This window comes from Panthera leo, chromosome D2, assembly GCF_018350215.1.
Source record: "Panthera leo isolate Ple1 chromosome D2, P.leo_Ple1_pat1.1, whole genome shotgun sequence".
Lineage (NCBI taxonomy): Eukaryota > Metazoa > Chordata > Mammalia > Carnivora > Felidae > Panthera > Panthera leo.
In genome coordinates this window covers 71,625,485-71,653,433 of record NC_056689.1, presented here as the reverse complement: position 1 = coordinate 71,653,433, position 27,949 = coordinate 71,625,485, and the positions used below count along the sequence as shown (strand labels likewise).

The window sequence follows — 27,949 nt, the reverse complement described above, 5'->3', positions numbered from 1 at the left end:
TTGGAAACGATGACTAAAAATTTAAATGCTGCAACAAAAGATCTTTTGAAAGAGATCTTGAACTATAAAGAAAGCTTCTGAGGACATCACATATGTGAGGTGATGAAAAGCAAATATTGAGTATTTGTTTTAGTTTTTCAACAAAAGCTGCATGAACTATTGTATTTTCTGAGAAGATAATAACCAGTGGAAAAATCATCAAAATGTATATTAGAAAATCTATATAATCTGAGATGCAGGAAGGCAGACATCAGGTTCACAAATGAAAGTGATCTTGACTTGTGTATATCGATGATACTGTTCATACAAATTTCAGCTCAGAATAATTATTATATAAATGTTGAATTGTTTCAGAAATTTTTAATTTGGATATTCTGAGAAAGAAACTGAAGCGTTATTATTTGCTTTCTCATCAATTCATACTGTGTTTCACTTTTAATGGAGCATTCTCCACAGTATCTGAGGAGATGTGAACTGCAATCAGCCATTCACCGACTGGGTTATGTTATGTAGGTTAACTAACCTTAGTGAAATATGATGCTTCAATGGGTATATAAAACTGCCTATCTTATAGGATTATTCTATGGGTTAAACATAAATATGCTAGTGTGTATTTGGCTTAGAAAAGACCATCTCATAAAATGAAGGCATTCAATCAATGTTATTTCTATTTCCTTATTCACCATATTGGCTCTGAATGAATTCTAAAAACTTCCAAAATATCAAACAGATTCTCATATGTATATTTATATACAACTACATATTTATTCATAAATATATGTTCATGATCTTATATATTTGGTTCTATGTAGTTTCACTGTAAGCATCTTTGCCACAATCATATTTGTTGCGTAATTGGCCATAACGCAGATTTGCCATAAAAGATAAAAAAAAAAATAACAGGTGACAGTTTGGTTTGACAGTCTTTTTTTTTTTTTTTTTTTTTTTGGTTTTCTCACCTGGTGACAGTTTCGTTTCATTTCTCCATTGATTCAGTGCTCCCATTTTAAATCTTAGCCCTCATAATGGTCTATACATTGAGCCTGCGATTTCCACAGGACTTGGGAAAACTATCAACGGATATGTGACAAGACGGCGAGAACAAGTAACAGTGTAGAACACTTTCACAACACAATATAAAGCCCAGTTACCAATGTGCATCCCAGTATTTAGAAACTGATATCTCTCTTAATGAAGGAAAAAATTTTATCAAAAAGAGAAAAGATGTGATACTAAATGAGGAAACAAGTCAACAAGCAAAAAAGAAAAGTATGAAAAGCATGAACAAAAGACTTTGAAAACAAGTACTTAAGGACAACCAGCAAAATAAAATCTGTTATTTATACAGTATTGCCATGAATCTGCATACATTTTAAATGTGTTCAAATATTTTATGTTTCACAATAATTTTTAATTTTCTTAAAAATTTTCATGTTTCATTATGCCCTTTTTAATTAATGTCCCTCTTGGTTTTTTTGTGATTTTACCTTTTATAACAAAATTGACTTACAGCCAATTAGTTATATGGTGAAAATGTTTGCAGCAAAGATGCTTATGATGGAAATATTGGACACATATATTTAGCCACCCTGAGGGTTTGATAAAGGGATGCACCTAGACTTTGACAAAAATATCAAGGATCCAAATATGAGTTTTTAAAATATTTATTTATTTATTTTGAGAGTATGTGAGTGGAGGAGCGGTTGAGAGAGAGAGAGAGAGAGAGAGTCCAAGCAAGCTCCACACACAGCCCAGAGCCCGACACGGGGCTCGATCTCATGACCATGAGATCATGACCTAAACCGAAATCAAGAGTTGGACTCAACCGACTAAGCCACCCAGGCGCCTCGAACAGCCAAATACATTTTAAACAGTATCGTTTGTATAAATACCTGTATTTGCCAACTTTGACAACTATTTAGTAAATGATAAAATTTGTGTGAATATAAGTTCAAATATATTCACAGTCTCAGTGGTTCATACTTTACATGTAGCACCAGAAACGGGCCTCAGAAAACGAACTAAAATGGCTTCTTTCATGTGCTATTGCCCTCATCAAGCTGACACACTGCAAGCAGACTGATTATCTTAAAATTAAAATTTAATATTTTAGTCTCCTCCTAACACCCTGCAATGGCTCCCATTTTTCTTACAATAAAGGTCCAAATCCTCTCATGTTCTATATAGCACCACATAATTTAGATCCTGCCAATCTCACATACTTCATCTCCTGCCTCTCTTCACCTAGTTCGGTGTGTTTCTCACAGGCCATGTTCTTTCCAACCACAACCTTTGTGCTTGCTGCCCCGCTGATTCTACATCCCCCACCTCCCAACCCCACATTCGCACATCCACACCACCTTCTATGCAGTCATCTTCACATCAAAGCTCCATCATGCTCTTGCCTGACCCAGTCCTATTCCCTGTCCCACAAATTAGGTCAGGTTCTCTTGTAATATATTCCTGAAGCCTCTACAATTCTCATTCAGAGTTCTTATGACAATCACATATCTAGGCAATTGTATAACAGGTATAAGACCTATTTTCCCTACAGCTTTATAAGCATCAATGGAGCAGAACCCATTTTGTTCACCATAATATCTCCAGAGTACACCAAAGTACTCAATAAATATATGTTCAATTAATAAACAAAACTGAGTCAATTCCAATAATGAACTCTCTCACCAAGCTATAACAGTGTAACTCTTCAGTAAATAAATTAAGGAGAAAAACAAAATGTCACGCTTGTGAATAATGAAATAATGAAATAATGAAAAAATGAAATAATTAATAATAAATTGTTCTCTACAAGAAAAACATTCAATAAATACTAGTTTTTCTTTGCTTGCTGAACAGTATTATCCATGCTTAAAATTGTTAAGATTTTCTATTGAGCTTGGAACATTTAGAATAATTCCAAAGGTAAAATCTGAAAGTTGAACATTTGCTAGATATGAGAGAAAAAAACACAGATACTTTGTTGTTACTCACAGTCTGAAAATGACTGATTCTGTGGCCCTGAATACACACTTAAACTCATTAGGTCTTATTTTTTTCATTAATGAAAAAAAGAAGATTGATGATGATTACCAATGCTTATACATCACTGATTCTAATGCAGGGGCCTTCATGTAATGTGGCGCGACTTCTTCAGAAGCCAACTTTCTTTGCTTCATAGTATCTTTAAGTAGCTGAACTATTATTCATTACTCTGTAATGACATATGGGAATCTGCGTAGATTTTATTTGAGGCAAATGTTCCATAGACTATGAGGAAAAACAAATCTTGAGACTCATTTTTATTCAAACGAATGCCTGATGCTTAAAGTTAATATAGATTTGTACTACTTTATGTAAATACATTTAAAAATTAATGTAAATTAGGGACACCTGGGGGGCTCGGTTGGTTAAAGCGTCTGACTCTTGACTTCAGCTCACGTCATGATCTCACAGCTGGTGGGATTGAGCCCTGTGTCAGGCTCTGTGCTGTCAGCACAGAGCCTGCTTGGGATTCTCTCTCTCCCTCTTCCCCTCCTGGCTCACTCGAGCTGTGTACATGCTTTATCTCTCTCTCTCAAAGTAAATAAATAAACTTAAAAACTAAAAAAGTCAATAAATAAATGTAGAGCCACTTTTACTTGATTACCTATAATATCTCCGAACATTTTTGGTCAAATAAAAATAGTTGCCTATATAGCCACAATATATGCATATTCACTTATGTGTTGATAATTTATATATGTTCTATCATTATGTATTTAGTTAAAGCCTGCCTAAAAGATACAGAGTTTCATAAGTATGGGTTCCAACAAGAGAAGGTCCTAAGCCCACACACTTACATTCTATTGAATAAAGAAAACCTATGTTTACATAAACAATTAACAAGAGAGATAATTTCATACTGTGTGTTAGGATGAGGGCAAAAATGGTTATTGTGAGTCCATCTTAGGTAGGAGTGGAATAGTGGCTAAAGTATCTGAGGCAGAAAAATGGTAAATGCAAAAGCCATGATCTAAGGTTTAGGATGATCTAAAGTTTAGGATAATTAAAAACAAACAGATTGAGCCATTAAGAACTTTTATAAAAATAACATTACTGCCATAAAAACTGCCCAATGTTCAGGAATCTAATCCTGGACTCTACTTTGTTCACCGATTCCTATGCCAATATGGGAACCAGTACTGTTAAAGTTATATTATGTCTGGAACGATCAAGTGGGCATTTCTCACTATTTTTCTTTTTCATAATTTCACTGTGTATTCTAAAAGTGTATTATTTAAAATAAAATTAAGGTAATTAATTTTAATGTATATCCTTCAAAAAACTGAACTGAATAAAATTCTAATTGGAAATTCATAATTAACCAAAATCAATTTGGTTAAATATGATATTTTCAAATGAATACTTCTTATTTAAAAAGACAGTATAGATTTTTAAATGTTTAGATCCTCTTTTTATTTCCTTCAATAGATTGTTCTATTTTATTCATATAAAAACATGTGAGATAATTTTATTACTAATTTTCGTTACTCTAGTTTTATTACCTGTGATCAAGAGTATGGACTATAGACCCAGAATGCTGGATGGAAACTGGCTTTGTCATTTCCTGGCTCTGTGATTTTATAAAAATAAACTCTCTCTACCTCTGTTCCCTCAAACAAAAAAATGTTGATAACTAGCATACCCTTCTCATTTGAAGATTAAAAAAGCTAATAAATATAAAAAGCTTACACTAGCCTGGCACAGTAAATGCTTAATAAATGTTAACTGGTGATATCATTATCTTAAAGTCAGGTGGTTGTTTTCAGGTGGTTGGACAAAAACTGTTTTATTTAATAAATAATGCTAAATAATGAGGTAGATATCAATGAGAAAAAAGTTGTTTGCCATAATATTATATACATTATAAGCTTTTATGTACAATCATTCTCATGACATGATGTATTTAGAAAGGCATGCAGTGCCTTCATTTGCCCATTCAGCATCTTTATAAATAAGGAGCTATTAACCCTTGCTTAAGGCAGACAGAGCCCCACACCGGGTTATGTGGCTTAGTAAGAAAGATAAGTACAGGATATCAGCGCCCACTCTCTCTTGTAGCTAGGAACCTTTGCAGAGGGCACAACTCCCCTTGGGAGCGCTGGTGGCAGCTTTTCAGGCATTTTTATTGATTCCTTAAACTTTATTTCTACAGTGAGTCTGTATTAGTTACATGACTAGAAAATTTAACAGTTTCATTACAAAATATTTGCCAAATACATTTTTCATCTCTCTTCTAGATTAATTGAATAGAAAATTTTTCTCATCAGCTATTTTTAACTTTTTCATAATTGTGCTATACTGCACTTCATTTTAAAATATGTTAAAATATTAAATAATTCTGAAATAAACATCTAAAAATTACTGGGATATAAGCTTAAAGAAATTTAACAGAAACACTGATGAATCACAGAATAAAGGTTAAAATCCAACCATGTGGTTAATTTATGTTTTCTCTGATAATCCTCAATCCATCATGTCTTCAGTCTGTGAAATGAAAGACTTTAGATTCTCTGTGTTTATCTAGGTCACTTCCCTATTTGCAGATGGACCAGCTAGATCCTACTGAAATAGCTGTTTGATGTATTGATCTATTGATCAATGGCTAAAAAGTTATAGAAAACACTAACAAAATACATTATATTTAATTTAAAATGGGAAAATTCCTTTATTCCCATTTTAGAACAAAACACAAAATAATCATGTTAAGTATAAGGTTAATTCAAGACTTAAATTCATTGTTTATATGACATAGCATTTTAGAAAATTAAATTGAGATTGATACTCATAATTTAAAGCTATACTAACATTTATTAGAAATATCTCTCATATATCAAACAAAAGAAAAAATTCAAATCCTTAAATAATATGCTTATAACTAATCTTTCAGTACAAACCATAAACACTAATAAACACTAAATATATCAATAATAACCTACAGAGTTTACAGTGGTATAAATGGATACATATTTAATTATTTTAGTAATATAAACTAACATGAGATGTGATGAGTGGCAGAAGCAAGCACTGAATGTGACAGTAATTAAATTCCTTACTCCTTTTAAAAGAGAGAATGTATTATTATCATCACAAAATTGTATCCTGAACTCTAAAGAGCAACAGAATTCAAAATAAAACAGTAATTTTTCAAAAATTAAAAGGTGAAATAAGCCAAAATATTTTTCGTTTTAAACTGAACTTTAAAAAAAAAAAAAAAAACAAAACAAAAAAACTAAGGTCTTCCTCCTTAGTAGAGTGGCAAATATCCACACCTGTCACATGGGAGACCGGGGTTGAGCACCTGAGTGGCTCAGTCGATTAAGTGTCCAACTCTACATTTCCCACTCGGGTCATGATCTCATGGTCGTGATATCCAGCCACGTGTGGAGCTCCCCTCTGGACATGGAGCCTGCTTGGGATTCTCTCAGTCCCTCTCTCTTTACCTCTCCCTTACTTACATATATGCGCACCTGCTCTCTCTTGCTCTCTCTCTCTCTCTCTCTCTCAAAAATAAAGTGTTAAAAAAAAAAAAAGACTACTAAGAGCAGGGGCACCCAGGTGGCTCAGTCAGTTGAGCATCCTACTCTTGATTTCAGCTCAGGTCAAGATCTCATGGGGAGATCGAGCCCCAGTGATGGGCATTGCGCAGAAAGCGCAGAGCCTGCTTCGGATTCTCTCTCTCCACCTCTGTCTGCCCCACTCCTGTTCATATTCTCTCTCTCTCTCTCTCTCTCTCTCTCTCTGTCAAAAATAAATAAACTTTAAATAAATAAATAAACAAACAAACAAACCTACTAAGACTGTCTAAAGGATACAACTGCTGGTATATTACTTTCAATTAAGTTAACACCACATTGCACTCAATTGCTTTAAGCCACAGTGTGGGCCTGCATTTTAAATTTCACTCTGATCTTTAAAATCCGTATAGTTTCCATTAACACTATTACAAGAACTACTGACCTTTTCTTTAAACACCATTTCTTTCAAATGTTATTAAGCTTTAAGGGTCTTCTAACAAGTGACAAGGCTGCCATCTAGTGCTTTATGACTATTCCTTTCACATTTTTAAGAAAGTTAGAATCCTACATAATCGAAAGATGAGCTATCCAATACTTGGTGACCACTATTCACATGTGGCTATTGAGTAATTGAAATGTGACTGATTTGAATTGAGACTGCAATAATTATAGAATTCAAATTGTATTTCAGACGTAGTTTGAAAAAAACACTAAAGACAAAAACCTCATTGATGATTTTTATACTGGTACATGTTAAACTGACATCTCAGATATGTTGAGTTAAATAAAGTAGACTATTAAAATTCATTTTACCTGGGGGTGCCTCAGTGACTCTGTTGGTTAAGCGTCCTACTCTTGATTTCGCTCAGGTCATAGTCTCATGGTTGGTGAGAGTGAGCCCCGAGTGGGGCTCTGAACTGACAGCACAGAGCCTGCTTGGGATTCTCTCTCTCCCCTCTCTCTCTGCTCGTCCAACACACGCATCCTCTCTCTCAAAATGAATAAACTTAAAAAAATTAATTTCACCTGTTTCCTTTAACTTTTTTAATGTAGCTACTAGAAAATTTAAGGGGCTCCTGGGTGCCTCAGTCAATTAAGAGACCGACTTCAGCTCAGGTCATGATCTTCCAGTTAGTGGGTTTGAGCTCCACATCGGCCTCTCTTTAGTCAGCACAGAGCCCTCTTTGGATCTTCTGTCTCCCTCTCTTCCTGCCCCTCCCCTGCCTTGCACACACACACTCTCTCTCTCTCAAAATAAATAAGCATTAAATTTTTTAAAATTACATATATGGCTCATATTATATTTATATTGGATAGCATTGATCTAGAAGAAAAATTATCTTAGTCATAAAAGCCAATTTGAGCATCAGTAAGGTTAATAATTGAAAATGGATTTAAATATATTAAATATGTATGAGTCCATAAGTTTATCATGAAAAGAAACCTCGTCATGTTTGAGAGATACTGAATAATTCTTTACTTTGAAAACTGGTAAGTAAAAACAACTAATATTACATTTATCATGCATTTCTTATATGAACTGTATCAATGAGTAACCAAATAACTGATGAGAGGAAATTTATTTTTAGAGAAGTTTTCTAATCAAGAAATAAAGAAGGTATTGAAATATCACTTTTGCAACACCTAATCAATTACAATCTAAACACTGATCATCAGTGTCTGCTAAGAACTACGTGGGAAATAATGTTAATAAGGAACAATAACAATTAGAGGCACCTGGGTGGCTCAATCAGTTGAATGGCTGACTTCAGCTCAGGTCATGATCTCAGAGTTCATGAGTTCGGGTCCCGTGTCAGGCTCTGTACTGACAGCTTGGAGCCTGGAGCCTGCTTTGGATTCTGTGTCTTCCTCTCTCTTTGCCCCCCCTCCCGGCTCTCTTTCTCTCTCTCTCAAATAAATAAATAAACATTAAGAACTTTTTAAAGAAACAATAACAATTAAAAAGTATATAAAAAAGAAATTACTAAATGACCAGACCCCAAAATTTTCTTTGAATTCAGCCAACCTTTAAAGTTCACTTAATATTTAACTATTTCTGTTTTAAAAGGGGTCATCAATCTACTCAAATTCATTTTTAAAAGCTATTACCATAATTACATAATACGAAAATGGAAAATAAAAACTAAAAACTTACAGTCAAACATCATTTCATTAGAAAAAAAAGTACAATGATAGTCTATATTCATTTATACTGAAAATAATCCTAAATAGAACATGAACAACTAATATTTAGCAGTGTTCCAAAAAACAATATTCCATGCCTATGTTTGGTTTATCCCAGAATTAAAAGATATTTAACATTAGGAAATTTACTAATACAACTTCACACATAATAAGGTAAAGGAAAAAGTCATTCATAATAAAATCTTATAGAACACTAATGTGGATAACTTTTTTAACTTGCTAAAGGAAATGTTCCATAAATTATTTCAAACTCTCTACTTGATGGTCCTGCCTACTACCATCACTTTGACTCAGCACTTAGAGATCACAAGTGTCCCAGTAAGGGGTTAAAAAAACTTTAAAGATATAAGTATTATCAGCGGAGCTTTCTTTTGCTTACATTTTCATAGTAAATGTTTTTCCACCCCTTCACATTCAATTTTTATGTGTCTTTAGGTCTGAATTAAGTCTCTTGTAAGCAACATAAAGATGGGCCTTTCTTTTTTATCCATTTAGTCACCCTATGTCTTGACTGGAGCATTTAAGTCCATTTCCATTTAAAGTAATTATTAATAAGTATGTACTTATTGCCAATTTGTTACTTGTTTTATGATTGTTTTTGTCTTCTTCTCTGTTCACCTCTTGTCTTCCACTCTTCCCTATGGTTTAAAGTTTTCTTTAGTGTTATGCTTGGATTCCTTTCCCTTTACTTTCTGTGTATCTATTATAGGTTTTGACTTGTGGTTACCATTAAGTTCACATGTAACATCTTATGCATACAGCAGTCTATATTAAGTTGATGGTTGCTTAAGTTTGAACCTATTCTAAAAACACTAAATTTTTACTACCCTCCCACATTTTATGTATATGGCATCATACTTTACATCTTTTTCTTTCGTGAATCCCTTGACTGGTTTTTGTAAATATAATTGATTTTTCAGTTCCTGTGCTTTAATATCCATATTGGTTTCATAAGTGATTGATCTACTACATTTATTATAGGTTTATATTTACCTGTAAATTTTTTTCTTTCATAATCTTACTCTAGATTATGACCTTTTCCTTCCACTTGAAGAATATCCTTTAATATTTCTTGTAAGGATGGTTTAGAGGGGATGAACTCCTTTAGCTTTTCTTAGAGAAACTCTTACTTGTTTTTGTTTGTTTTGTTTTTTGTTTTTGTTTAGAAAAATTTCTTTCTACTCTGAATGACAGCTTTGATAGATAGAGCATTCTTGGTTGCAGCTTTTTTCCTTTCAACATTTAAACTATACCATGCTACTCCCTCTGGCCTGCAAAGTTTCTGCTGAAAAACCAGCTGATAGCCTTATGGGGTTTCCCCTGTATGTAGCTGTTCTTTCTTGATGTTTTTCAATCTTTTTGTCACTTAATCATTATGCATTTTACTTTGGACCTCTGTGGGTTAATTTTGGGGGTAAGACTATTTATGTTGAACAAAATAGACTTTAAACAAATACTAACAAGAGAGAAAGAAGGACACTACATACTCATAGAGAGAACAATCCAAAAAGAGGATATACCAATTGTAAATATCTACACACCCAACATGGGAGCACTTAAATACCTAAAGCAAATATTAACAGAAATAAAGGAAGAAATTAATAGTAATACAATAATAGTGGGGGGGAGATTTTAAAACCCTACTCACACCAATGGATGGGTCATCAAGACAGAAAATCAGTAAGAGTGGCTTTGAATGATTGATTGAACCATAAAGTCCTAGTAGATAAATTCAGAACACTCCATCCAAAAAAAAAACAAAAACAAAAACAAAAAGAATACACATTGTTTTCAAGTGTACATGGAATATTATCCAGAATAGATCACATATTAGACCACAAAACAAGTGTCAATAAATCAAAAAATATTGAAATCACATCATGCATCTTTCCAAACACAAGGGTATGAGACTAGAAATTAATCACAAGAAAAAATCTGGATAGAAAAGAAATACATGGAGGCTAAACAACATTCAACTAAACAATGAATGGATCAACCAAGAAGTCAAATAGGAAATAAAAAATACAAAGAGACAAATAAAAATGAAAATACAATGATCCAAAACCTTGGGATACAGCAAAAGCTGTTCTAAGAGGGAAGTTTATAGTAATACAGGCTAACTTCAAGAAAAAAAAAATCTCAAATAAGCAACCTAACTTTGCTAGAAAAAGAACAAACAAAACTAAACCAGAAGGAAGGAAATGAAATGATTAGAGCAGAAATAAATTTAAAAAGGCTAAACAACAGAAAATATCAATGAAAAATCAGGAGCTGGTTCTTTGAAAAGGTAAACAAAATTAATAAACCTTTAGCAGACTCATCAAGGCACATAAATAAAATCAGAAAAGAGAAAGAGGAGAAATAACAACCAATACCACAGAAATACAAAGGATTATAACAGAATATTATGAAAAATTATAGCCAATAAATTGGACAACCTGGAAGAAATACATTCCTAGAAACATATAACCTTCCAAAACTGAATCAAGAAGAAATAGAAAATTTGAATAGAGTGATTACTAGCAAAGAAATTGAGTCAGTAATCAAAAAACTCTGAAGAAATCTTGATAGAGGGAATAAAACTGTCTTTATTTGCATATAATATAATTAGCTGCATTAAAAACCAAACAAATCTGTAAACAATATGAACTAATAATGAGTTCATTAAAGTTTATGAATATTAGATTAGTGTATTAAAATGAATTTAATGTTTATATATCAAATATAAGTAGACAATGTAATTTTATTTAAGTTTATTTATTTATTTTGAGAAAGGGAGAGAGAGAGAGAGAATGGGAGGGGCAGAGAGGGAATCCAAGCAGGCTCTGTACTGTCAGTGCAGAGCCCAATGCTGGGCTCAAACTCACGAAAAGCAAGATCATGACCTGAGCCGAAATCAAGAGTTGGACACTTAACTGTCTGAGCCACCCAGATGTCCTGAAAATGTAATTTTAAGATACTATTTAAATGGCAACAAAATTATTAGGAAATTTAGTATTTTACACATCTAACAAAACATGTTCAAGACAAGGACACAGGAAATTGAGCTCAACATTATCAGCCATAAGAGAAATACAAATTAAAGACACAAGATACTACTACAGATACTCTACAATAGCTATAATCAAAAAAACAGTATTAAGTGTTGAGGATATGGAATCACTGAAGCATTTATAAATTTCGGGAAGTTAAAATTATATAGCCATACTGTAAAGTCATTTGGCAGTTACTTAAAAAGTCAAACATAAGTTTATCACATGACCCAGCAATTTCACTTATAGGAATCTACCCAAGGATAATAAAATTACATATCTACACAAAGACTGTGTGAATGATATCAATATTTTTCATAACAATCAAAGGCTAGACATAATCCCAATGCCCATCTACTAATAAACAACAACAAAAAAAATGGTATATCTACATGTTGTAGCATTTATTCCTTTTATAAACTAAAACTGCTATATTAAAGTAAAATACAAGGGGCGACTGAGTGGCTCAGTCGGTTAAGCATCCAACTTCAGCTCAGGCCATGATCTCGCAGTTTGTGGGTTCGAGCACCACATCAGGCTCTGTGTTGACAGCTCAGAGCCTGGAGCCTGCTTCGGATTCTATGTCTCCCTCTCTCTCTCTGCCCCTCCCCTGCTCATGTTCTGTCTCTCTTTCTCTCAAAAAGTAAATAATAAAATATTAAAAAATATATATTTTTAAGTAAAATACAAATACCTTGTGATCATCTCAATTGATGCAGAAAAAATATATGACATAAACAAAACACCCATTCCTAACAATAGTCCTCAGCAGAGCAGGACTAGAAGAGAACTTCCTCTAGCTGATAAAGGCATCTAGGAAAAACCTCCATCATACTTAATAGTGAAAGACTGAATCTTTTCTCTCTGAAATCAACAACACAACTAGAATATTCCCATGCTCATCACATCTTGTCACATGGTACCAGACATAATAATCAATGCAATAATGCAAAAAATAAAAAAAAATTTAAAAAATAATTAATTAATTAAAGGTAGCCAGAAAGAAAAAGAAGAAATCAAATTCTATTAATTGCAAAGCACATTACAGTCTGCATCAAAAATATAATGGAATCTACCAAAAAGGCTCTAGAACTAACAGGGAAGTTTAGCAAAGCTGAAGGATAAAAATCACCACAAAAATCAATTGTAGTTGTATACATCAGACACAATTAAAAATCACATTTTAAAAAAACAATATTTACAGCAGCATTAAAAGTATAAAATATGTAGGGATAAATCTGACAAAAACCATGACAGATCTGCACAGTGAAAAATAAAAATATTGCTGAGAATAAATTAAAAAATAATTAAGTTTAAAAAAGAGATACACTAGGTTCATGTGTCAAAAGACTCACTATAGTTAAGAATGGATTCTCCCCAAACTGATCTATAAGCCAAACACAATCTCAATCCAAATTCTAGTATGTATTTTGGCAAAATTTACCAAGCAGATTCTAAAATTCACATGTAACCACAAAAGAAATGGAGTCAAGTCTGAAATAGGTTTGAAATAGAAGGATGAAGTCAGAAAATAAATGATACATAATTTCAAGACTTATTACGAAACTACAGTAGTTGTAACAGTACTATTTTGGCACAAAAGCAGGCAAATTAATTAACAGAACACAATAGAGATCCCAGAAATAGTCTTTAAAGTCTTATCCACATATATGGGCAACTGATTTTAAACAAAAGTTTAAACAAAAACAAAACTGCAAAAGCAATTAATTGGTTAAAATAAAGTCTTTAAAGAAACAGTGCTAGAACATTTAGATATCCACATGAAGAAAAAAAAATCCATCTCTTGATATATATACAATTATTAACTCAAAATAGACTGTATCTTAAGTAGAAAACATAAAAATACAAAACTTCTAGAAGAAAAAGGAGAAAATCTTTGTGATCTTAGGTCAAGCTAAGATTTCTCAAAAGAACAAACTGATAAATTGAAGTTTATCATAATTAAAAATCCTCTTCAAAAAAAAATAAAAACTTCTCTTCAAAAAAAAAACACTTCTAATAGAGTGAAAAAACAAGGCACAAACTAAAAAAATAATTTGTAAATCATATATCAAATAAAATATTTGCATCTGGAATACATAAAGTACTCTTAAAACTCAATGATATAACAATCCGATTTTTAAAAGAGGACAACAGATTTAAACACACTTCACCAAATAAAATATACATATGGCAAATAATCATATGAACAAATGCTTAATATCATCACTCATTAAAGAAATGTAAATAAAATGAGAATTAGATACTCCTGCGCACCTGTTGGAACGACTAAAACTAAAAAGACTAACTATATGAAAGATTTGAAGAACTGAAATGAAATTCTTACACTGCTGGTGGAAATGCAAAAAGGTACAATCATTTGAAAAACTCTTTGCTTGCTACTTAACAAGTTAAACATACATCCGCCACGTAATCACTACCCAGTGATAGTATATCATTTAGTAAATAATCAGCACAGCTTTTTAGTGATGACCAAAAACGCCCCCTAAAAAAATCTATCACAAAATTCTATTTGTTCAAACTTTAATCAAATTGAAAAGATTACATTAAATCCAGCTGAGTTTACTCAAGTCCTATGTTTGTTTCCATTTTCAGAATAAGATCTATTGCTATGTTACTCTTCAAAAGTAGAAAAAAATGCACCAAACACAAAGGCAAAAAGACTGCCTTTCCTAGGAGTTGTACTATATTTAAGAAACAGAAATGGTAACATATTAATGACAACACCGGAACGCAAGGTGAATTTTGTTATCTGCAAAATCATCTAAAACTAATTTTATAAATTATTTAAAAATGAAAAAATACAGATACTTACAATAACATGTGCCTCTAAGTGGATTACCAACATAGCGATTTTCAGAATCACACCTGTAGGGACAATAAACTCATTTACTACTGATCCACAAAATTCAAAAGCTCCGTATCTTTCTTCCAGCAAGAAAGTAATTAAACTCCACATTAAAACAACTTTAAAAACTATTACATTAATCGAAGTTTTAACAACAAATCTTCACAGTAAATAACGTAGAAAGCCAATATTTGAGCATGAGTCAAGAAAAGAAACAGTGAAGACAAATAAATACCCATGCAAGATGAGAAAAGGGAATGTCACACAAGGCAGATGGGTTAAGACTAGAGTTTGGGGATATGTAATCTTCCTTAATAATGAAAAGAAACTGAAAGTCTTGATAAAGATATGGTGACAATTTTAGGTAAAGAAAGAAAATTGTGGAAATTCATAAATCTACACCACTTTCTTACTTTTGGTATTCTTGGAAATTAATATAGTTTCCCCCAATTTCTACATAATGAATCTGTATTTTAAAACAGATCTCCTCAATTGTGTATCAAAGAAAAGGTTTTTATTCTAAATCATCCAACCCTAAATTAAGAAGCTCAAACTCTGAACTTACATAAACATATTATAAAAAATGGAAGAACATAAGAGCATTCTGAATCATGAATTCTAATTTAAATTCTTCACAATTATGGTTAATTACAGCAGTGGGGGAAGATCATAAGTATTTTCAAAATTTCTGAAGTTCACATTTTTATATCCCTGTTTCTAGAATTCAGTAAAAATGACAGTTAGTGCCTAACAGAGATACACCTTGATTTTATATAATGTTTCTTCTTGAAACACCCTCCAAAATAAATTATTATAAAATGGTATATACACAAGGCTAACTGAAATCAGTGACTTAATATTTAAAGTATATATAAAAGTTTAAAAGATGAGAAAGATGTTTTCAAAATATCTTTAGTTCTTTTTTTAAATGTTTGTTTATTTTTGAGAGAGAGAGTGCACACACACAAGTGCAGTAAAGGGCAGAGAGAGGGAGAAAGAATCCCGAGCCACATCCACACTGTCAGCACAAAGCCAGATGCGGGGGCTCGATCTCAGGAACCAGATCATGACCTGAGTCAAAATCAAGAGTAGGATTTTTAACTGACTGAGCCACCCAGGCACCCCCAAAAAACGTCTTTAGTTTTAATAGTTAATCAGAGCAGAGGAATAATTTTAATACATACTTTTTAATTAATGAAAGGCCAACAATTGAGAATAATAAGCTAAATAATCAAGTTACATTCTGAATGCATTTTTCACCCATGTGTCACTAGTTTTTTTATTTATACATAGAACTGAGTAAAAGAGTAAATCTTTATTTACACTGACTACAAAATTAAAGTAGAAATATAACAGTCCTATACACCACTCACTTTAGTCTCTGTGAAACAAAGAAAGTTTGGGGGTTAGGTTTCCTTTGACTTCCCCAAAAGCAATTTCAAAATGTGTGATATATAGTAGTTTTCTAGCAAGAAAATGATCACACTCATTGTTGCTGGGTTAAGCACTTCAGGTTCTCTACTGTTTCTATACTCTTGTTCCTTCCTTTAGGCTCACCTCCATAAATTCCATCACTTTGTACCCAGTATATACATATCCTAAAGGATTGATTTACAATACTGTTATAATTCTTTTGTCTGTCACAAAAAAATAAATTTGACTTGCTGCAAATGTTCTCAATACTACGTTCAGAACAGGAATATATTCAATATAATAGTGTCTGCATTGCTAGGCATGATATTCCCTCTGCATCTCATTTGTTCAAATAGATGGCTTTCAAAGTACCACAGCAATCTAAAATAACTAACTTTAATAAATGTAAGGATGTCAGGTAGTTTTTAATTGATCTATATGTTGACTTTAAGAGCTCCAGATACAAACCTATCTTCCCATATGGAAGTTTATGGTTTTTATTTTTTTAATAATACTGTTATTCAAATTATTTAACCTTCAACATAATATAATTTTTATAAAGGAATGGTTAAAATTTTATTTTCTCCAAACCATAAATTTTCTCAGGAGAATGAAATTACATGCTCTTCTTTAGGAAGTGATTTTTGCTAGCTTTCATTTTCTCAAATGAAGAGTTTTAACATAAATAAGGAATTAGCACCACCTCATTAAAAATTAAGCTGAGAGGCTTTATAGAGTTCTTGAAGGTATCTAATATAAGAATTACATTCTCTTTTAAGTTTTCAAACTCAAAAAAGCAAAGTAGAATCACATATTGTCTTACATTCTTTATATTAATAAGTACTGAATTTTGATCATATTAAAAGTATTTTTGAAATGTGTAATTATGAGTTGAATTTAAACAACAATTTTTGAAAGTTTGATTTCAGCTGTCATTTAAAAAAACTACAAATGGCTACAAATAACTAAGGAAATCAATAGATCCAAGGGAAACATAATGGAACTTTTGGCATAAAACTCAGTCTGCAAAACACAAAAGCAGGCACAAATATATGCAAACGCATTCTTTAATTTTCATAGGGACATCTCAACATCATCAGGATGGCAGTTAATTTGAAAGATAATGTTCAATTTTATCTAATAAAAATTCCAATAAGCTTTAAAGGAGCCAGAAAAATTGATCGTAATGTACACATGCATAAGTAAATATATAATAGCCCAAGTAACCATCGATAGATAAATGGATAAAATATGGTATATACAATAGAATATTATTCAGCCATAAAGAATGAAATCTTGCCATTTTCAACAACATGGATACCTAGAGAGTATAATGCTAAGTGAGATAAATCAGTCAGAAAAAGACAAATACCATATAATTCACCCATAAGTGGAATTAAAAAAAAAAAAGCAAAGGAAAATAAGAGAGAGAGAGAGAGAGAGAGAGAGAGAAACTAGCAGGGGAGGGGCAGAGAGAGAGGGAGACACAGACTCCGAAGCAGAGAGAGAGAGAGAAACCAAGAAATAGACTCTTCAACTATAGAGAACAAACTGATGGTTACCAGAGGGTAAGTGAGTGGGGGGATGGGTGAAATAAGTGATGGGGAGTAAAGAGCAAATTTATCATAATGAGCACTGAGTAATATATAGAATGGTTGAATCGCTGCATCATGTAACTGAAACTAATATAACACTGTATGTTAACTATCCTGGAATTAAATTTTAAAACAATAAAAAAAGAAAATAAATGAAGAGCTTTTAGGGAAACTAGACTTCAAAGATACTAAAATATATTCAAGGTCTGTACAATTCAAATAGCGTAGTATCACTGCATCAGTAGAAAGACCAAAGGTACAAAATAGAAATTCAGAAATAGGCTCAACTATCATATACTAAAAATCTAGTATATGATAAAAGTGGTATTTTAAATTATTGGGGTAAGCTCTTTTTAATAAATGGTATTCAGATAACTGGATAGCCATTTGGAAAAATATAAAATCAGATTCAATCCTCACACCCTACCCATAAAAAAAAAAACAAAAAACTCTAAATGGATCAGACATCTGAGCATATAAAATAAACTTTAAACATATTAGAAGACAAGACTGCATGGTAACATACGTATGCTGAAAGGTGTGGTAAAAATAAATGCCATTAGTAAACTCAAAAGATGTAATAAATTGGGAGAAAATACTGACAACATATGTGACATAAAAGGGCTAAAATCTCTAATTTATAAAAAAAAAAACTCTTTAAAAAAGGGAAGAACTAACAATCCCATAGAAAAACTGGCAACATACATAAATAGGCAACTCACAAAAAGTGCTATAAAAATGGTTCTTAACTATATGAAAACATGTTCAACTTCACTTATAATCAGGGAAATATGAGCTAAAGCTAGAACAAGATGCCATTTCTCCTCGATCAGATTGTCAAAATTTCAAAAGCATAACCATATGCTCTGCTTAGGAGACTGGACCAACAGTGCTCCCTTACACTTATGACCTGCTGGGAATACAAAATGAATAAATTCCTATGGAAGAGAAGTTAGCAATACCTAACAAATCTACATGAGTATTTATTCTTCAACCCAGAAATCCTACTTATAGGAACTTTGGAAGTAAACATCCAGAAATATGAAAATATATGGGCAAAAGTTTATTCACTACATCATTTATAATCACAAAATATTGGAAATTATCTAAACATCCTTGTGCACAAGATTTGTTAAAGAAACCACAGTACATAAACCCAATGGAACACTCACTATACATCTGTAAACAAAACCAAACAAAAAAATGATGATTTTAATGATCTAATACAGATACATATCTACAGTATGTCCCCTTTTGTGTAAGAAGGAAAAGAATGAATGTCTATGCCTGTGTGTGTGTGTGTGTGTGTGTGTGTGTGTGTGTGTATACATACAGATATACATACATGAAATATATATATGTATATCATAAGGAGCATAAACTGGAAAACAATGAAGTTGTTTACCAGAGGAGAAAAGAGGAAATGGGAACTAATCTCTTTATTTTTAAATACTTTTCTCTTTTGAAAGAATGTCAATGTTCAACATATTCCAAAATATATATATTAAAACAATGAGAATGGGAAGGCGGAAAAAAACAACAACAACCACCTAAAACAGAAAGTAAACTAAAAGAAATGAACCTAATAAATTTCAAATGAATACTACATAACCATCCTGAAGGGAAAAGGAGGAGGGGAAGGAGGAAAATAGGAGGAGAGAGGTGTGGAGGAACAGAAAACAAAGAAGAAAGAAAAGAGACCATTCCAAATAACTTGTTAACACAGTATCTGACTATATATTCTCAATCCTGGGCAGAGTAAGGTGGAAAATTCAAACTTTTAAATCTATTCAGGTTTGCTTATTAAAGTGATATAGACAAATCAATTCTGAAAGTATTTCTTGAATTACAGAATTGAGCAAATAAGGAATGTGTTAATGTCACTGGAAGCCACTGTTTTCACTAATGGAGGAGACATACGATTATGAAACTGGAGAAGGTCCAAAAGAACACTGGAGAGATGTACTGGAATTGGAAGCTTGGGTATGAAGTAATGCTTTCTAAAATATACACATGTGTGTGTGTGTGTGCATGCACATGTACACATGTATATGTATATATGTATTTATGTGTATTTATTTGTATATATAAATAAATTACTATTTCCCAGTTCTGTTTATTGAACAGGTCACTAAGTTAAGGCACCTCAGTAGCAAAGAGCATATCTAGCACTGAGAGCTCTGCAAAAATATTTTGTAAATGGCTGATCCAAGGCAGAACAGGTGTAAGATGAGCCTGGAACATCTTCTTATAACAGAAAGTAAGGAAGTATTCACAAAATGATGATGGGTATGTGTCACAAAAACACAAGTGAGCTTGAAGTAGCTCCCACTGGCCAAATCTGGAACAATATGAATGCTAAATAATTAGGTATAACAATGAATTATAAACCACTGGGGAAAACAGGAACTCATGAGTTCATGCCAATAATAAATAGATAAATAATTGGTGGAAAAGGAGGAGCTCTTGCTAATAGAATTGGAGAAACAGACTGGTAAGTGTAGAGGAAGTATGAGATTTGTTTGTAATCATCATAGTAAAGACAGAGACCAGGCATGAATAAACCATTTTTCCTTAAAAGTATGTCATATCCTATAAGATGAATCTGTCTCATGTCTAACTCACTCAAAAAAAGACAAAGGAGAGAAAAAGAAAAAAATTCAGGTCTACTTGTCATATCTCTAATCAAAATCCAAGATTCTGCATTCTAATAGCACAATCAACACTCATGGAAAAATATATTCATTATAAGGGATGAAATGAATAAAATCTCAAATAAATATATAAATGTATACATGTATAAATTTATAAATGTATGTATAAATGTATCACTTATACCCAATGCTGAGCTATGCAAATGATGATCTTCCCATCTCATTTCCCACATATCAAAATCAGTTGGTATAAACATTGATATGAATCTCTTGTAAATATAATCAGCTGATACATTGAAATGTTTGGCACAGCCATTATAGATTTTCATATAACCTGTATAATAATGTGATTAAGAATCAAGATTATCATAATCTATCTACTGCATTGCAGACCTCATACATAAATGTAATTAAAAAATCAGAATGGAGTACCTCACAATTATTTTTTTAATATAATTTACTGTCAAATTGACCAACATACAGTGTGTAAAGTGTGCTCTTGGTTTCAACAAAAAGAGAGGGAAATATTACAAAGAAAATTCTAAATTCTTTCTTCCTAAAATTTTATATATATGAATGTGAAATAATCAGATTAAGAAAAATGTTTTAAACTATGTTTATTCTGTAACAAACCATTGTGTTACATAACACCATCTTTTTTTCAGGAAAGTCTTAATTTGCATTGTTGAAATTATTTTACTCGTTCAAGAAAGTGTCTTTTCTCATCTCAAAGATTGAGATGCCCTTCATAATTTGAAAACACTAAAAGTGAGTAATGTGTGTATTATATATTTAATACACAAATATGTAATTCAAGTACATTACATAAAAGCACAATTGTTTATATTTGCACTAGTTATCTATTGCTAAGTAGCAAATCACAAAACTTTACTTTAATCAGCACATATTTATTATTTCACAGTTTCTGTGGGTCAGGAGTCTGAACATAGAGCATAGTTGGGCTCTGATTCTGAGACTAAGTTGTCGGGAGCTGGGGTTCACTGTATAGCTGGGGTTTGCTAGGGTTTGTTTGCTAGGGTTGGGTTCTCATCAGAAGTTTGAGTGGGCTTGGGCTTGCTTCTAAGCTTCCTCAGGAGGTTGGCAGAATTTATTTCTTTGTGGCTACAGAACTAAAGGCCTTGGTTTCTTGCTTATTATTGGGTGGAGACCAGTGGCTATGGCCCTACAGCTCCTAGATGATGCCTTCAACTGCACTTACTTCTTCAAAGCCAGCCAAGAAGGGAGAAACTCTCTAGAGAAAAACTTCTGGTAGGACACAGACTTAAAGCATATGCATAGAAGTGACCTGCCATAATTACCAAAGTGATATACCCTTACCCTTGCCATATTTTCTGGTTTAGAAGTCACAGATCCTGTCCATACTCAAGGAAAGGGGATTAAATAATAGTTTGACTACCAGAAGGCAGAGATCATTGACAGTCATCTTACACATAAAATTTATTACTACAAAGTGTTTCAATATATTTATTTGAGATATGAAAATGTACTAATCTACTTCACATAATATATAGAGAAATTAAATGATTTGATCAAGTTCTAATTCAGATTATAGGAGGTAAAATGAATGTGAAAGGAAAAGTATAGATATAAATAATAATTCTTAAACATATTACATTGCACTATATAAATTATATTAATATTTCTAATATGTAGGCTGAGTAATATTTTTAAAAGTCAGAATCTTTCTGTATAAAGATTAGACACAAATATTGAAAGCCTTCAGAAGTACTCTGAACGGTTTAATTAAAAACATAACTTCAAAGTATTCTGTGTCTGAAGCAAAGGGATAATCATCCTCTATTCCCAGTAAGCAAACTAAGCAAACGGCAAGACCTTTTAAGAAAACAGTTTCAGGGGTTCCGGAAGATGGCGGCGTAGGAGGACGCGGGGCTCACAGCGCGTCCTGCCGATCACTTAGATTCCACCTACACCTGCCTAAAGAACCCAGAAAACCGCCAGAGGATTAGCAGAAGGGAGTCTCCGGAGTCAAGCGCAGACTAGAGGCCCACGGAAGAGGGTAGGAAGGGCGGCGAGGCGGTGCGCGCTCCACGGACTGGCGGGAGGGAGCCGGGGCGGAGGGGCGGCTCGCCGGCCAAGCAGAGCCCCCGAGTCTGGCTGGCAAAAGCGGAGGGGCCGGACGGACTGTGTTCTGACAGCAAGCGCGACTTAGCGTCTGGGAGGTCATAAGTTAACAGCTCTGCTCGGAAAGCGGGAAGGCTGGAGGACAAAGGGAGGGAGAGCTGCTGAGCCCCCGGACGGCAGAGCTCAGCTTGGCGGGGAACAAAGGCGCCAGCGCCATCTCCCCCGCCCATCCCCCAGCCAAAATCCCAAAGGGAACCAGTTCCTGCCAGGGAACTTGCTCGCTCCGCGCAAACACCCAACTCTGTGCTTCTGCGGAGCCAAACCTCCGGCAGCGGATCTGACTCCCTCCCGCTGCCACAGGGCTCCTCCTGAAGTGGATCACCTAAGGAGAAGCGAGCTAAGCCTGCCCCTCCAGCCCCCGTGCACCTTGCCTACCCACCCCAGCTAATACGCCAGATCCCCAGCAACACAAGCCTGGCAGTGTGCAAGTAGCCCAGACGGGACACACCTCCCCACAGTGAATCCCGCCCCTACGAGAGGGGAAGAGAAGGCACACACCAGTCTGACTGTGGCCCCAGCAGTGGGCTGGGGGCAGACATCGGGTCGGACTGCGGCCCCGCCCACCAACTCCAGTTTTACACCACAGCACAGGGGAAGTGCACTGCAGGTCCTCACCACGCCAGGGACTCTCCAAAATGACCAAACGGAAGAATTCCCCTCAGAAGAATCTCCAGGAAATAACAACAGCTAATGAACTGATCAAAAAGGATTTCAATAATATAACAGAAAGTGAATTTAGAATAATAGTCATAAAATTAATCGCTGGGCTTGAAAACAGTATACAGGACAGCAGAGAATCTCTTGCCACAAAGATCGAGGGACTAAGGAACAGTCACGAGGAGTTGAAAAACGCTTTAAACGAATTGCAAAACAAAATGGAATCCACGACGGCTCGGCTTGAAGAGGCAGAGGAGAGAATAGGTGAACTAGAAGATAAAGTTATGGAGAAAGAGGAAGCTGAAAGAAAGAGAGATAAAAAAATCCAGGAGTATGAGGGGAAAATTAGAGAACTAAGTGATACACTAAAAAAAAATAATATACGCATAATTGGTATCCCAGAGGAGGAAGAGAGAGGGAAGGGTGCTGAAGGGGTACTTGAACAAATTATAGCTGAGAACTTCCCTGAACTGGGGAAGGAAAAAGGCATTGAAATCCAAGAGGCACAGAGAACTCCCTTCAGACGTAACTTGAATCGATCTTCTGCACGACATATCATAGTGAAACTGGCAAAATACAAGGATAAAGAGAAAATTCTGAAAGCAGCAAGGGATAAACGTGCCCTCACATATAAAGGGAGACCTATAAGACTCGTGACTGATCTCTCCTTTGAAACTTGGCAGGCCAGAAAGGCTTGGCACGATATCTACAGTGTGCTAAACAGAAAAAATATGCAGCCGAGAATCCTTTATCCAGCAAGTCTGTCATTTAGAATAGAAGGAGAGATAAAGGTCTTCCCAAACAAACAAAAACTGAAGGAATTTGTCACCACGAAACCAGCCCTACAAGAGATCCTAAGGGGGATCCTGTGAGACAAATTACCAGAGACATCACTACAAGCATAAAACATACAGACATCACAATGACTCTAAACCCATATCTTTCTATAATAACACTGAATGTAAATGGATTAAATGCGCCAACCAAAAGACATAGGGTATCAGAATGGATAAAAAAACAAGACCCATCTATTTGCTGTCTACAAGAGACTCATTTTAGATCTGAGGACACCTTTAGATTGAGAGTGAGGGGATGGAGAACTATTTATCATGCTCCTGGAAGCCAAAAGAAAGCTGGAGTAGCCATACTTATATCAGACAAACTAGACTTTAAATTAAAGGCTGTAACAAGAGATGAAGAAGGGCATTATATAATAATCACAGGGTCTATCCACCAGGAAGAGCTAACTATTATAAATGTCTATGCGCCAAATACCCGAGCCCCCAGATATATAAAACAATTACTCATAAACATAAGCAACCTTATTGATAAGAATGTGGTCATTGCAGGGGACTTTAACACCCCACTTACAGAAATGGATAGATCATCTAGACACACAGTCAATAAAGAAACAAGGGCCCTGAATGATACATTGGATCAGATGGACTTGACAGATATATTTAGAACTCTGCATCCCAAAGCAACAGAATATACTTTCTTCTCGAGTGCACATGGAACATTCTCCAAGATAGATCATATACTGGGTCACAAAACAGCCCTTCATAAGTTTACAAGAATTGAAATTATACCATGCATACTTTCAGACCACAATGCTATGAAGCTTGAAATCAACCACAGGAAAAAGTCTGGAAAACCTCCAAAAGCATGGAGGTTAAAGAACACCCTACTAACGAATGAATGGGTCAACCAGGCAATTAGAGAAGAAATTAAAACATATATGGAAACAAACGAAAATGAAAATACAACAATCCAAACGCTTTGGGATGCAGCGAAGGCAGTCCTGAGAGGAAAATACATTGCAATCCAGGCCTATCTCAAGAAACAAGAAAAATCCCAAATACAAAATCTAACAGCACACCTAAAGGAAATAGAAGCAGAACAGCAAAGGCAGCCTAAACCCAGCAGAAGAAGAGAAATCATAAAGATCAGAGCAGAAATAAACAATATAGAATCTAAAAAAACTGTAGAGCAGATCAACGAAACCAAGAGTTGGTTTTTTGAAAAAATAAACAAAATTGACAAACCTCTAGCCAGGCTTCTCAAAAAGAAAAGGGAGATGACCCAAATAGATAAAATCATGAATGAAAATGGAATGATTACAACCAATCCCTCAGAGATACAAACAATTATCAGGGAATACTATGAAAAATTATATGCCAGCAAATTTGACAACCTGGAAGAAATGGACAAATTTCTAAACACCCACACTCTTCCAAAACTCAATCAGGAGGAAATAGAAAGCTTGAACAGACCCATAACCAGCGAAGAAATTGAATCGGTTATCAAAAATCTCCCAACAAATAAGAGTCCAGGACCAGATGGCTTCCCAGGGGAGTTCTACCAGACATTTAAAGCAGAGATAATACCTATCCTTCTCAAGCTATTCCAAGAAATAGAAAGGGAAGGAAAACTTCCAGACTCATTCTATGAAGCCAGTATTACTTTGATTCCTAAACCAGACAGAGACCCAGTAAAAAAAGAGAACTACAGGCCAATATCCCTGATGAATATGGATGCAAAAATTCTTAATAAGATACTAGCAAATCGAATTCAACAGCATATAAAAAGAATTATTCACCATGATCAAGTGGGATTCATTCCTGGGATGCAGGGCTGGTTCAACATTCGCAAATCGATCAACGTGATACATCACATTAACAAAAAAAAAGAGAAGAACCATATGATCCTGTCAATCGATGCAGAAAAGGCCTTTGACAAAATCCAGCACCCTTTCTTAATAAAAACCCTTGAGAAAGTCGGGATAGAAGGAACATACTTAAAGATCATAAAGGCCATTTATGAAAAGCCCACAGCTAACATCATCCTCAACGGGGAAAAACTGAGAGCTTTTTCCCTGAGATCAGGAACACGACAGGGATGCCCACTGTCACCGCTGCTGTTTAATATAGTGCTGGAAGTTCTAGCATCAGCAATCAGACAACAAAAGGAAATCAAAGGCATCAAAATTGGCAAAGATGAAGTCAAGCTTTCGCTTTTTGCAGATGACATGATATTATACATGGAAAATCCGATAGACTCCACCAAAAGTCTGCTAGAACTGATACATGAATTCAGCAAAGTTGCAGGATATAAAATCAATGTGCAGAAATCAGTTGCATTCTTATACACTAACAATGAAGCAACAGAAAGACAAATGAAGAAACTGATCCCATTCACAATTGCACCAAGAAGCATAAAATACCTAGGAATAAATCTAACCAAAGATGTAAAAGATCTGTATGCTGAAAACTATAGAAAGCTTATGCAGGTAATTGAAGAAGATATAAAGAAATGGAAAGACATTCCCTGCTCATGGATTGGAAGAATAAATATTGTCAAAATGTCAATACTACCCAAAGCTATCTACACATTCAATGCAATCCCAATCAAAATTGCACCAGCATTCTTCTCGAAACTAGAACAAGCAATCCTAAAATTCATATGGAACCACAAAAGGCCCCGAATAGCCAAAGTAATTTTGAAGAAGAAGACCAAAGCAGGAGGCATCACAATCCCAGACTTTAGCCTCTACTACAAAGCTGTCATCATCAAGACAGCATGGTATTGGCACAAAAACAGACACATAGACCAATGGAATAGAATAGAAACCCCAGAACTAGACCCACAAACGTATGGCCAACTCATCTTTGACAAAGCAGGAAAGAACATCCAATGGAAAAAAGACAGTCTCTTTAACAAATGGTGCTGGGAGAACTGGACAGCAACATGCAGAAGGTTGAAACTAGACCACTTTCTCACACCATTCACAAAAATAAACTCAAAATGGATAAAGGACCTGAATGTGAGACAGGAAACCATCAAAACCTTAGAGGAGAAAGCAGGAAAAGACCTCTCTGACCTCAGCCGTAGCAATCTCTTACTCGGCACATCCCCAAAGGCAAGGGAATTAAAAGCAAAAGTGAATTACTGGGACCTTATGAAGATAAAAAGCTTCTGCACAGCAAAGGAAACAACCAACAAAACTAAAAGGCAACCAACGGAATGGGAAAAGATATTTGCAAATGACACATCGGACAAAGGGCTAGTATCCAAAATCTATAAAGAGCTCATCAAACTCCACACCCGAAAAACAAATAACCCAGTGAAGAAATGGGCAGAAAACATGAATAGACACTTCTCTAAAGAAGACATCCGGATGGCCAACAGGCACATGAAAAGATGTTCAACGTCGCTCCTTATCAGGGAAATACAAATCAAAACCACACTCAGATACCACCTCACGCCAGTCAGAGTGGCCAAAATGAAGAAATCAGGAGACTATAGATGCTGGAGAGGATGTGGAGAAACAGGAACCCTCTTGCACTGTTGGTGGGAATGCAAATTGGTGCAGCCGCTCTGGAAAGCAGTGTGGAGGTTCCTCAGAAAATTAAAAATAGACCTACCCTATGACCCAGCAATAGCACTGCTAGGAATTTATCCAAGGGATACAGGAGTACTGATGCATAGGGGCACCTGTACCCCAATGTTTATAGCGGCACTCTCAACAATAGCCAAATTATGGAAAGAGCCTAAATGTCCATCAACTGATGAATGGATAAAGAAATTGTGGTTTATATACACAATGGAATACTACGTGGCAATGAGAAAAAATGAAATATGGCCTTTTGTAGCAACATGGATGGAACTGGAGAGTGTGATGCTAAGTGAAATAAGCCATACAGAGAAAGACAGATACCATATGGTTCCACTCTTAGGTGGATCCTGAGAAACATAACAGAAACCCATGGGGGAGGGGAAGGAAAAAAAAAAAAAAAGAGGTTAG

The 27,949-nt window shown here is 34.4% G+C and overlaps 1 protein-coding gene across 5 annotated transcripts in view; it reads right to left on the bottom strand.

Moving 5' to 3' along the window:
- ATRNL1 (attractin like 1) overlaps positions 1–27,949 on the bottom strand; it is a 777,769-nt gene that overhangs the window by 501,817 nt on the left and 248,003 nt on the right. For all 5 annotated transcript variants that reach the window (XM_042908168.1, XM_042908169.1, XM_042908170.1 and 2 more), the window contains exon 21: positions 14,631–14,683. In XM_042908168.1, coding sequence (XP_042764102.1) covers positions 14,631–14,683 — 53 coding nt within the window. The remainder of the gene's footprint in view (positions 1–14,630; positions 14,684–27,949) is intronic.